This window comes from Xiphophorus couchianus, chromosome 19 (genome assembly GCF_001444195.1).
Source record: "Xiphophorus couchianus chromosome 19, X_couchianus-1.0, whole genome shotgun sequence".
Classification (NCBI taxonomy): Eukaryota; Metazoa; Chordata; class Actinopteri; order Cyprinodontiformes; family Poeciliidae; genus Xiphophorus; species Xiphophorus couchianus.
The window spans coordinates 20,450,549-20,463,045 of NC_040246.1; the positions used below are offsets into that span (position 1 = coordinate 20,450,549).

At 37.9% G+C, this 12,497-nt stretch overlaps 1 protein-coding gene across 4 annotated transcripts in view; it reads right to left on the reverse strand.

Moving 5' to 3' along the window:
- rps6ka1 (ribosomal protein S6 kinase a, polypeptide 1) overlaps positions 1-12,497 on the reverse strand; it is a 51,163-nt gene that overhangs the window by 11,789 nt on the left and 26,877 nt on the right. The window contains exons 1-4 of one of the 4 annotated variants that reach the window (XM_028000650.1): positions 6,254-6,398; positions 5,518-5,571; positions 182-298; positions 11-92 (exon numbers count right to left, since the gene is read on the reverse strand). In XM_028000650.1, the coding sequence (XP_027856451.1) occupies positions 11-92; positions 182-298; positions 5,518-5,571; positions 6,254-6,295 (295 nt within the window). In that variant the 5' untranslated portion in view covers positions 6,296-6,398. Of the gene's footprint in view, positions 1-10; positions 93-181; positions 299-1,947; positions 2,476-5,517; positions 5,572-6,253; positions 6,399-12,497 lie in introns of those variants that run through there. The other 3 variants (XM_028000647.1, XM_028000646.1, XM_028000649.1) reach the window with 3 other exon arrangements.

Consider the following 12,497-nt stretch of genomic DNA (forward strand, 5'->3'; position numbering starts at 1 on the left):
ACGTCTGTACCTTTAAGAGTTGCCTTCTTTAGGACCTTCATGGCATACAGCTGGTTGGCATCTGGAGGGGTCACCTTTCGCACAAGAAACACCTAAAAACACCAAGATGTTAGATGTTACACCTAACACTTACAGCTAAGAAAGCGGGAAACAGGCATACAGAGGAAAAGTGAGTCATTACCTTGCCGAAGGATCCCTGTCCCAAAACCTTAAGCAGCTCAAACTGAGAGGCGTCAGCTTTCTCTGAGCCCTCTTTGACCACATGGGTGATGTTGATCTCCTTGATGTCTCCATCTTCCTAAAAAGAGAAAAGCCCAAGAGTATAAAAATTCAGTCGGTAGCAGCATTTCAACCAAACTGTAGCTGTTTGCGATGTGCAGAAAAGTGTGAGGGACGAGTTGATGTTTCCACCTAAGGGTGTCTCTTGGTTTAAGTAGAACTACATCAAAATAAAATTGTTCAGAAAGAGGAAGCGGCATTAAACAGAAAAACGTGCGCGTCAGTGTGACAGATTACACCCGGCAGCTTCTCATCACTCTGATGCCGTCTTTCTGGAAAGCATGGTGGCTGCGATGCTAAATGGAAGTACACAGCTGATTACAAAAAGGGAACAGTTGTGGTTCATAGTTTGTTTTTCTGACAAGCTGCTTAACCTCGGCTTCAACCTCTCGATCAAAGACTTTTGGAGGCAGGTCTGACACAGGGCGGAGGGCCGCTGACTAAACACCAGCAGAAAGTTATCAAAGCATCAAAAGCAAAACAAGTTTTTGTCTTGTTTGTTTCTCAGGAAGCAAACCGTTTCACTATTAGGTAAAAAAAAATAAGGAAGTTTACCATCTAAAAGTTTTTACTTCAGCCATTCAATTTAAAATATCAAATTCATATATAGATTCATTATAAAGAGTAAATGAACAACTTACAATACTGAAATCTTATGCTATGGACTTCACAAACTCACAGAAGATTTCACACAAGTAGAATAAGCCAGAGAAAGCACATTTTCAAGAAGTTGGTGTTTTTACAGAGGGCCTTGTCCAGGCATAGTAATGGGAAGTGAAGTGAAAGGAAAAAATGTGGCAGAAAAAGACACAAAATCAATAGAAAAGTCTGTAGCCTGGAGAGGACAGTGACACAAAGTCCATTCAAAAGTTTGAGAGAGATTCACAAGGAACAGAATCCCAGTTTTATCAAAGCCAAAGTTTCTGGACCAACAAGGTGTTTTATAGCATTTCATGATTCCATCAGCTGATGAGCGTTATCTGGAGGCTGATTTTGTTTTCCAGCAGGAAAATACATGCCACGCCCCACTGATGATGTAATTCATGCAAAAGGAGACAATCAATTACTGAGTGCATTTACAATATAGTACATGGTCAAAGTTTTTCTTTTTTTTTTTTTTTAAAGATAATATTTATATTTAAATTTATCTTTAAATATAAAGATAGACTTTACATTTTATTAATGTAAAGTTTAATATAAAGTTTAAATCTTCTAATACAATAGATTTTTTATTATCTGTCTACCAGAATCGCCAAAACTAACAAAAATAAACCTTTAAAATGCATCACTGTGTGTGTGTGTGTGTGTATAAGGAGTCTATAAAACAGATTTGAATTTTGAATTGCATTGCTAACATTTTCATGATATTGTCATTTATTAAATTCAACTGTAGACTTTGAACACAAGATTAAAATAACAAGCTTTTCAGGTTAACCAATCAATTATCAAGCATGTATTTAAAGCGTTAAACATGAAAACATTCAACAGCTAGCGACCAGTGTAGCCTGGAAATGTATTTGACAACAGGAAACCAGAAGGGTTGAACACCAAGGCGTTTTACCTCGTTTCTGATCAGATACTGATAACAGCAGACACATATGCAACGATGCAATAACAATAAATCCAATTTCTCCAAATGTAAACTTTACGAAGAGGTCATGACTTTACCGTCCACTCGTTCCTGGGTTCAGGTGGGAGGTCAGTGGCAGCGCTGCCGCCTGCTGCAGCTGTGGATCTGCAGCTGTTGCAGTGAGCAGGGCTGCCGGTCAGGGACTTGTTCTTTCTGAACGGGTAAAGGAACATCATGCGGCTCAGCTTGAACTTTCTCTTCTCCTTTTCCATCTCAGCATTTTCCAAGCTGTTGTGTAATCCTTCCCTCATCCATAACACAAAAAGCACTGCACTAACTCACACAGCTCATCTCAAACTGCTCATCAGAGGACAAGCACTCTTCAAACTCCTGTGTGTACTCATGTTAGAGGTTACACTGCAGGCTGCAGGTAAAAAAACAAAACAAAACAAAAAAAAAAAAGAACAGAGCAATCTCCCCGCCTTCAGCCTTTATCTACTTTCCTGTAGCAGGGGTGTCCTGCTATGATGTTTAGAAATGCTTCTTCTTCTTTTTCTCTCCCATCATATCTCCTGTTGTGCCTCTCTGTCTGATTAGCGTTGTGTCCTCACAACTGAAGTGAAAGGCAACTAAACTGAGCAGGAAGGAAGAAGCCTGCAGTTATTCTCACAGTCCTGCACTCAACTTGTGGAACGCAAACATCTGTGTCAGAGAGAGAGAGCGAAAAATGCACGAGGTGTAGATCTCACCACAAAGACAATGAAAGAGAGGTGAAAAAACGAGAAGTGCAAATAATAAAAAAGTAAGCGAAATATCTGCAAATGAGATGTGCTAAATTTAATTTGAAGTGTTTATTGATGACTTCCTATTTAAAAGGTATATTTTTGACCTTTCCCATAATTCAACACAGCAGAAGTAGGAGGCGGCAGAGAGAGGGTGATGTGAGCTCAGTCTGCCTCCATTTCTGCACAGCCAGTCACTTAAAAACAGGTTTTATCAAGCATAAAGTCTTCTTACACTCCCTCTCCTCCCTAACCTGCTGTCTTCATTGCTTCTAATATAGCTGCATCTCAGCTAATTAGAAATTTAATTTGTTTCATTAATTGAATTTAAAAAAAATGTAGCTCTTTATGTAGATTTATTACACAGACAGATTTAACTTTTTATTTCTATTTATGATGATTACAGAGGTGGGTAATAACCAATTACATTTACTGTTTCACTTACTTGAGTAACATTTTGAAAGGAACATTTGGGAGTAGTTTTATAACACCATACTTTTTACTTTTACTTGAGTAAAATTATAATGAATTATTGCTACTCTGACTTGAGTAACAAAAAGTCGGTATTCTACACACAGCGAGAAACTTTATAAAATGAAGATAAAATATGTTAATCAAAAATGCACCAGCCACAGACATAAGCCTACATAAAGCCCGGTGAAATGTTCGTTTTTGCTTTTAATTGTTGCAAAACGGAAGCAATTTACTTTTTCAGTTATACTGAAATCTACTGGTTAGATTTGAGGTACGGTGTGAACCAAATTTTGATTTAGGTTTACTTATTTATTCGTTAGAATTTTTTATTTCTGTTTAGGTTATATGTTTTTGTCACATAGCAAACATGAAAGAGAACTACTTTTTTCTTCAAATTCTTCTTTCAAGACCAAAAGGCAAAAATCAACCATGTAAACCAAATAAATAACATTTATTTCAATGTTATGTATTGAAAATAAAGTGAAGTGAACATCATTTCAATATTTTAAAGTCAAAAGATTATTTTTTTTGTTGAATTACAAACAATAAAACCCAGCAGGTCCACCAGACCCACAAACATTGGCTGAGAAACCAAAATATGAACCATTTAACAAGATTTACACACACTTTGCTGTTCTGATGCCAGGGGTAGCATGTTGGAGCAGCAGCTTATCTACAGCCGTTAGAAAAGCTCAACAGGAAGGCCAGCTCTGTGCTGTGATCGCCCCTCGACCCAATGCAGGTGATGGATGACATCAGTGTTGGACAAAGTGTCCTACTCCACGCATGAAGCTATGAGCTCCTTCAGTAACGGACTGCTGCATCCTTGGAGAACAAAGGAGCGTTAAAGGAGACCCTTCCTCCCAGGAACCATCACTGTTCCCAAACTAAGTGTTTACATCCCTGCTGGTATTTGTGGTTTTTACTCATTTTAAATGAAATTTCTGCTGGTATTGCACATCTCTGGTCGCACAGTTTTAATTTTCATATATTGTAAACAGAAATTGGGGCCTGCTGATATATGTACTGTACAAGAGATGCTCGTAACTGATAAGGTATCATTTTGCATACATTACTGCGCCCATGTGGTGCAGTAATGTATGCATGTGATGTGGATGGGATCAACCTGTGGTTCTGTTGAGGTGTTTAAGAAGCCCAGGTTGCTTTGATAGCGGCCTGCATTGTTAAGTTTCTGTATTGTTGGTTCTGGCTCAGTCATGCACAGTGACACCATTATAGCAGCTACTGGTCGCTTCTCCTCATTGGATCTTAAGCATATGCATGGAGACAGAATTCTGAACAGTTTCTTTATCAATAACCTTCTCCACGCTATGTGACAATGTAAACCATAATATAACATTTCTATGCTAATAATTCTCTAATGATATAATTTTCGAAGAAACACATATTCTGTGAGAAGTTTCATCAAAATGAACAGCAAAACACTGGAGATATATCAATCTATGGTGTAATAATTTCATAGAATAAACCTCAAACTTAATCACTCAATGAACTTTTTAATAAGTTAGCTCTTCTTGAATTTCCATTTCTATTCTATTCTTTTCATTTTCAATGCATATGTGCTTTTTTTAACCTCTTTTAACCAGTAAACATATGATCAAATGTTTTGACTTTCCCGTTTCTACTGAGCTTTTAGGAAAAATGTTTAAAGAAGCGAAATTTCTTATATTTCTTTTTGTAAACCGTTCCTGACATTTGGCCCATTTTTTCCCCACAGACTTTAGGTACCAACATCATAGGACCAAAAACTTTAACTGCCTGAGTTTTCTAATGAATGCAGCGTTGAAATATGTAGGTAGACTGCCCCAAATAGCAATAGAGACTAATATAGACCCGTGTTTCAGTCTGAGTGCATGTGTGACCATCCAGCTAAAGAACATAACGAATCATGAACATGAATCATGAAGGCTTTAAGAAGAAGCTTAGTAGCAATATGTCTCTTTGTGGACTTGAACAACAAACGGGACTTAAATCAAAAGAGAAAACTTAGTTTCACTTAGAGCTTCTTTTTTGCCATAACTCAATGTGAGGTGCAAAAGAAAGAAAATTACAACACATTCAATCTCTGAGGGTCTCTGAAAAATGATGATTGCTGGAAGGATATCCAATTTAGATTGTGAATAGCAAAAGCCTGTGAACTGAATAAAGTTGAAGTCAGACACAGATAATGCAGAGAATGAGTCAACATTTCTCTGACTGGTCAGTTCCAGAGTTAGGCTCTCTGCAATGCAGTGTATGCAGTAAAAACTTCAAGTATGTTTTTATTATTTCTGATTAGTGGATTAAGCATCCTGAGGGCAGAGGAATAAACGAGGCGTGTAAAGTGGATGAAAAGCTGCAGAAAGGTTGCAGTGAGGTAAGAGCTGTGTCCAGACATTAGTGAGAGCTTACCTGATCTCTAATATTGGCAAACTCCCTCTCTATCCAGGTGATTCGAGACTCGTTCTATAGAAAGTGATTTAACGCAGCTGTTAGCAGCAGTTACAGGAAGCATCACAACAGAGACTTCCTCCTCATTTACAGACACACTAATAACAAATGACAGAATTCTGCACAAACAGTCACACTGGGGTGGAAGGAGGTGATGGAGGGCACAAGGGCTGTAAGATCAGCAACAGGAAACTTCTCTTCCCTCCCTGTTCTCACTTCCTCTTTCTTGAACCAATCTCACTTCCTTCCTGCTTGATACCTTCAACACGCTAGAGCTCAGTTTCCCAGTATACGGGCAGAGATCAGCCAACATGTCGGACCGGCCACATGTTAACAGCTAGATCGTGACGGGTCTAAAAACAGGTTCCCGTGTGGTTTTATGAACTTTAATCTTACAATGTGGACCGCAGAGTTGGTGCGTTTCCGAATGATCAGAAACTTCTGAACTACACTGAAAGGAGAGAAGTCTCTCCTTTTTCTAATTAAAGAGACAGAATATCATCTCATTCACAGCTGAGGAGATGGAAACCCTCACAAGCAACCACAGACAGACTCCTCACCTCCTCTCCTCCTAAAAATATCACACCTCACACACAGCTGCCTGAAGCTTTGGGCACCCACACGCTCACACACACACTGCTCATCAGATGAAGGTTATTATCAAGTCCACTCGGAAAGAAAAAGAGTGATCACTTGCCTCTTGGGTGTGAGGTTTGGTGCGAAATATGAACCTCCACATGTCTGGGTCCTGTTATGTCCATGTCACAGATGCTGTCAGTAGTGACAGTAACGCTCCACTATCTTACACATACACAGCCTTTGTGTCAGTTAGCTAACCCCTTCTGTATGCAATACCAGATAAAATCGTCACGCACACTAAAATGGGAAGTCATAAAAGCGGGTAAGAGCAGCAGACTGATTTGTTGGGGCCAGTGAGGGAGGAACAGAAATAATTATTTTCTTTTTTTTCTAATTTTTTTTAGGACTAATGAAGCATAGACAAAAAGCGACACAAAGCAAATTTCTCAGAAATGCATTTTAAAAAACACAAGTTCACAGAAGTGATGAAAAAGAAGAACTTTATCTAGGTCAGACTAATTCTACGGAAAGTGATCATTCAGTTTGAGTTTCCTTCCTTGTCCTCTTCATTTCATCTTGACTAACAGATCAAATGAAGTTATTTGGTACTAAGGCAATAGAATAATCAGATGGAGCTCTTTTGCCCTCATCATTTGCCACAGTTACTCGTGGAGTCCCACAAGGTTGATGCTTAGACCATTTAGTTTTACCTTGCAAATACTCAATTTTTTACCCCTTTAGGACATTCAGTTCAAAAGGTTAATTCATATGTTGTTACCTCTAGACTACATTACCGCAATTAGTCATCATCCAGATGTACTAAAAGCTCCTTGAGTAATCTTCAACTCATCCAAAATGTTGCAAATAAATTCAAGATGTCATATTTCTCTAATGTTTTCTAATGTTGGAATACACTGAACTTTACTGGTTCCCAATATATTTAAGATTAAACTCATCATGCGTCCTCCATCTTCCACTGAGCTCGTAGAATGCAGGGCTACTTGTGGTTCTTCAAGTTTCAAAGTGGCTTAGCAGCAGAGCCCTTTGCTTTCAGGTCCCTTTATGGTGTTACCAACACCCTGCTTCAAATGCAGAGTTAAGACACGCTTTCAATGTTTAAAGTTGGCATAAAATATTTTCTTTACTAAAGCTTGAGAGTAAAATTGCAATTTAAATCCTAGTCTAAATCCGATTTCAAGTCTAACCCTATAAGTCACTTTATGTTTAAAATGTTTTGTTTGTTAGTTTGTTTCCATTGTAATCTTTTTGTACTTTTTCAGTTTTAATATTTGACTTCTTGGCAAAATATTTGAATCAGATTTAAATTTTAAGCTAAACTTCTACAGGAAATTTTGATTCTTTGTTCACTTTTACTTGTGTAATATTCAATCAAAATGCTTGTAAGAAAGGGACAGAGATAAATATTGATTAATCAATTTTAGTAATCAGCCAGTCGACTGACAGAAGGTGGATGTATTAAATGGAAATGCAAGTGACAGACGTGGTGCAATGCTCTCTGTGCAACACAAGGGGCCAGTGCAGGTTTACAGCCAATCCAGAGGACAGTGCACCAAACCAGGATCCGAGGTTTAGCCAAGCAGGGCCATGCTTACATTGCAAACCCATGCCTCATCCCAATCCCAGAATTGCCTTTGACATCAGCAAACAGAAAGTGGGATACAAAGTATGACAGATCGGAAGTATGTGGGTGATTATGCAAGCCAAAGTGCCAAACCAATGACCCGTCACAATGGAAAAGGTCAGACAGGAATATGGCCATCAGCAACATCTTCAAAAAAATTCTACAAAGTGATTAAACTAGCTCATTTTGATTGTAAAGTGCAGAAATGGAAGTCAGACAAATACAAAAATAGGTCTGAGAGCAGCTCTGTCTGAAAATCACAAGACAATGATGGAATATACGCCTCTCCAAGAAGCTGCTCCTCCTTCCTGGAAAAAACAGGAGCACCTGCAGCCTTTCAAATACATGACAGCTCTGACTGCTCCCACAGAGACAAGCATGCTGGGAAAAAAGATGGCGTGAAGGGAGAGTGTCTGCAGAACAGGACACAGAAGTTTAGACATCCAACCCAGACAGCCATGGTTCAGTCTCATTGCTGTGAAAACAAATCTCTCTCATCACTCTTCGTAAAAGGAAACACACACACATAAGCATAACACAGAGAGAAGGTGGTTAAAATGCTGAGAGTAAAACTGAGACAACTGAACATACTGCAGGCACTATGAACTATTCCAAGATCATATTTTCCTTTTTATATTCATGCAATTGGTCTTTTGAAGCTGCAATTGATATTTTTTAAAATCAATGTTTTTGTGATCTTATAGAAAAAAACCCAAAATCATCAAAACAAAATATAGCAGCCATTAGAAGAGTTATTTAATGCTGATTAAATTACCCATAAACCATCTTGTCATTTAAGTTTTCTAACATTGTGTTGAGAAAGAAATGTGACACTTTATTTAGCATCTTTATATCATGACAAAATGAAATGATTTCAGCCTCCTTGATTTTTTTTCCCCATTCAGTCGTGTCCATCAGCGCCGCTCATTCAGGAAAAATTACAGCTGCCAGTCTACTTTGAAGGTAACCAGTCTTAGAGAGTTACTGGGAATGGAGCCAAGACACAAATTTCTCAGCAGTGCTGAACTACAATTATCGTTCACTTTTATCAGTGATGCTGGTGTTAATTTGAAGTAACATTGAGTGTTTAAAAAGCACTAAGTAACAAAATAAGACTCTTGAAGGTTATTTTATATTCATCCATTTAGGAAGAGCAGCAGCTCTACTCTGAGCTTCTCACCCTGAGAGCACAGACGCACTGCAGTTTTTGAGGTCCAACAGAGATGAAGAAAATGCATTTCGCTTTTCACTGCTCACTCAAATTTAAATATTGTTTTAAGAGAATTTATACGGTTTCTCTAACGCAGTTTATACTTTCTTTGCTTTGTCGCTTAGGATGATATTGCAATAGATTATAGTGTGTTTAGCCAAAAACTAGTGAATTGCACAGAGTCATAATAAATGAGTGTATAACAAAAACATAAGTTGGAACCTTTGTGTTAATTGTAACAGATATCATCTACAGTTGGAAAAATTAACAACAATCTCTAACCAAATGTTTATGTAGCCGAGTTAATTTTATTTATTTATTATTTTATGAACCTTCCCAAAACATTTTTATTTCTATTTTGTCGAATTAACATGTCTGCTGACATGGCTATTTCTGTTTTGACTGCTTTTATTTTTGGTTCCTAATGTAAATATTGTTTTTGGGGAAACGTTATTAGTGTTGCACAAAGCAATGTTCAGTGATGTAGCTGCAGCAGCCAGGCAGAAGCTGCCTAACTGAGCTGCTGGTAAGACGCGCGCTAAAGCTACCTCTCACTTTTAATAATGTTTATATTGTTAAAAATAGTTTTCACAGCTTTTGTTCTGCAAAAATATAATGTTAACTGTGCAAGTGTTTTTAAAACAAACTTTGGTGTTGGTTAAAGTTAATGTGTTACGTTTATTAAGTTTGTATAAAGTTTCCCTCCAAAATGTGTTTGTTGGGCCGCAGGACTGTGACGGTGATCGTGTATCATACCTGGTGCTGAGTGTGTTCCACTGTTTCATAGGTATGTAATGGATACACAGATTTATTTTGTGGTTTGATGTTGATTTGTGCAAGATTTTACTTTTCTTTAGTCCATTTGTTGTTAATCTATTAAAGGCAGAAGCTGCCTAACTGAGCTGCTGGACTGTGACGGTGATCGTGTATCATACCTGGTGCTGAGTGTGTTCCACTGTTTCATAGGAATAAAAAAACCAACGCAGAGTACTATTCCTGTGTGATCCTGTTACACAACCGTTACATTTACACTCTTCTAATCTGGAACAAATCTTCAGAGCCAAAACTATCCAGTAATCCACATTTTCAGCTGAAGAATGAGAATATTTTATACTTTCTTCGACTGAATTATCAGATGTCCTGCAACCACTTATGTTTTCTGTATTGCGTTTGCAGAAATTAACTGCAGTTTAAAGTAGGTACTTACTTGCACATTAAGTTGTTTTTATTAGGAGCTCTGTGTGCTGCTTGGTACAGTCATAATGTCGAATATTAAAAAAAACCACTCACAGCAAAAGCACTGTTAAAAGTGAACGCCACTTCACTGTTACTTTCAAATAATGCATGAGGACATGCAAATAGCCTGTCAGTAAATTCCAGTGAGCCTTTTACAACTTACTTTCCTATTACAAACCTGTTCTTATGTCACTTCCTAAAACTCCACAGAAATCCTTAAGGGTTTCCAATTGCATGGTTAATCAGGGAGTCTCTGGAACGGTTTCGTCTAAAGGATCATAAACCTCACAGTCCACCAATTACCACACTACCTTCATATAAAGGGTTAACCTACACTTTAAATATTTGCATTCACTAATACTCTGAAGTATTTGTGACTATGAGGTTCCCTGAAAAAAATATTCTGTACTTAATAAGAAACTACAAGTCCACAGCATGCCTAACCAAACATAATTACATAGGAATTTCTGGAGCTCTGAAACATGTTTGTGTTTTTGTTCCTTTGTGTCAAAGTAGGAAAGTCCAGACATGCCCACATAGAAGTTCCCAAATCTGTCAGGTGGGAGACAAGAATGTCTCCCGTTTCATCCTGTTTTCTTTACACAGATGGTTGAACAGAGTGACCAGAAACAGCTTCATAGGAGACGGTTATTTATATACAGGAGCATCTTAATGAAATTGAATATCATCAGAAAATGTATTTATTTCAGTAGCTCAAGTGAAAAAAATAAAACTCAATTGATTACACATATTAATTTATGTAAATAGTTTTCAAACAACTGAAATCAGTCAAACATTTAGATAATATCCTGATTTACCGAGGTGCACAACTTAATGCTTTTTTATTGGTATTGGCTAACAACCAACTTTCCTTTCGTTTTGCAGAAATGTTTCACAATTTGTGATTCCTCACTTTTTTTCCTCTCCCCTGCTTTAGTTCTCTTGCTCTTGTTTCACCCCCAGGCAGCACCTGTTCTCTCAGCGCAGACTGACCAGGCCGACACACAAACACAAAGATGTTTCAGGGGGGAAGCTGGCAGGACTGTTGAGCCAGATGGGCTTTCACCTGGTCCCCATGTAATCCTCAAACATGTCAAGCTTCAATACTTTAATTCCAGTTCCAAGCAACTCGCAGAATAAAATATATACATGGAGAAAACCAAAGTCCTGTTTCAGGATGACAGATTACCTAAAGGCTCGCAAAGAGCACAGGGGCCTAATCCGCAGCTCTTAACCTGATTATCCCCGTCTTTACCAGAGTGCCTGCTGTTCTCTAACAGAAAGACAGAAGACAAGAGTGCTGCTGTTATTACAGCCTTCAGGAAACTTACAAAACTTAGCAAATCAAAATGAATGTTTAAAAAATCCCAAATCTGGATGATATTTTTTATATAATGGACTGCATATCATGAATGCCATTGCATGTGCCCATTCTTTAGTGGACGGTGGCATCTGTCACGTCTTTTCCCACAGAAAAACACAAAAATAAACCCATATAAGCAACTAGAATAGAAATGAACCCCGAAAAGTGGTGCAGCTGAATGACAGTCACTGTCTCATCAATCATAACTAATCACATGAACAAGAAGAAGGTAGATGGTACAGGAAGTGTCCCAGAGGTGGTGCGGGATTAGCAGGGAAGCTACAGGAAATCCTGTGTTGGCATCTGCATTATTAATAGAAGCAGAAAGGATGGCAGTGAGATGACAGGCAGCTCAGCCAGCTGACAAGGGTCCTAATGGCCTTGGAATGAAATAAAACAAACAGAAATGACAGGAAGAAGCATAAAACACCAGACATAAAGAGAGCATAGTGCTGCTAATACAAACAATGAGGTCAGCAGGTGTTAAAGCAAAGCTGGCCGATTGCAGAAGTAGCTCATAGTTCTCTAGCTTGTTGCATGCAGAGAAACACCTGCAGGTACACTGTGGGCACAATTATTATGAACCTTTTTATATTGATTAATTTATTCTGAAATGACTACAATGCTCTAAATTTAATCCAAAATGTTTATAAACATCAAACCTGAATATTTAAAGAAGTAAAAGTGACTCGATGACGTGAACATTCTCTCAGGACACACAGCTAACAGTGTATGAAAAACACAATTTTCCGATCAAATTTTCATGTGTTTAAGTAAAAATATTCTACATTTACAATAAACTTTTCTAAACTTTCAAGCATTTCATTTTTAGCCCTTAAATACATTTTGTCATTTACTTTGAGTCTCTAGGAGTGCAGAAAGTTCAGTTCAGTCTCTCATTGTGCCATGTA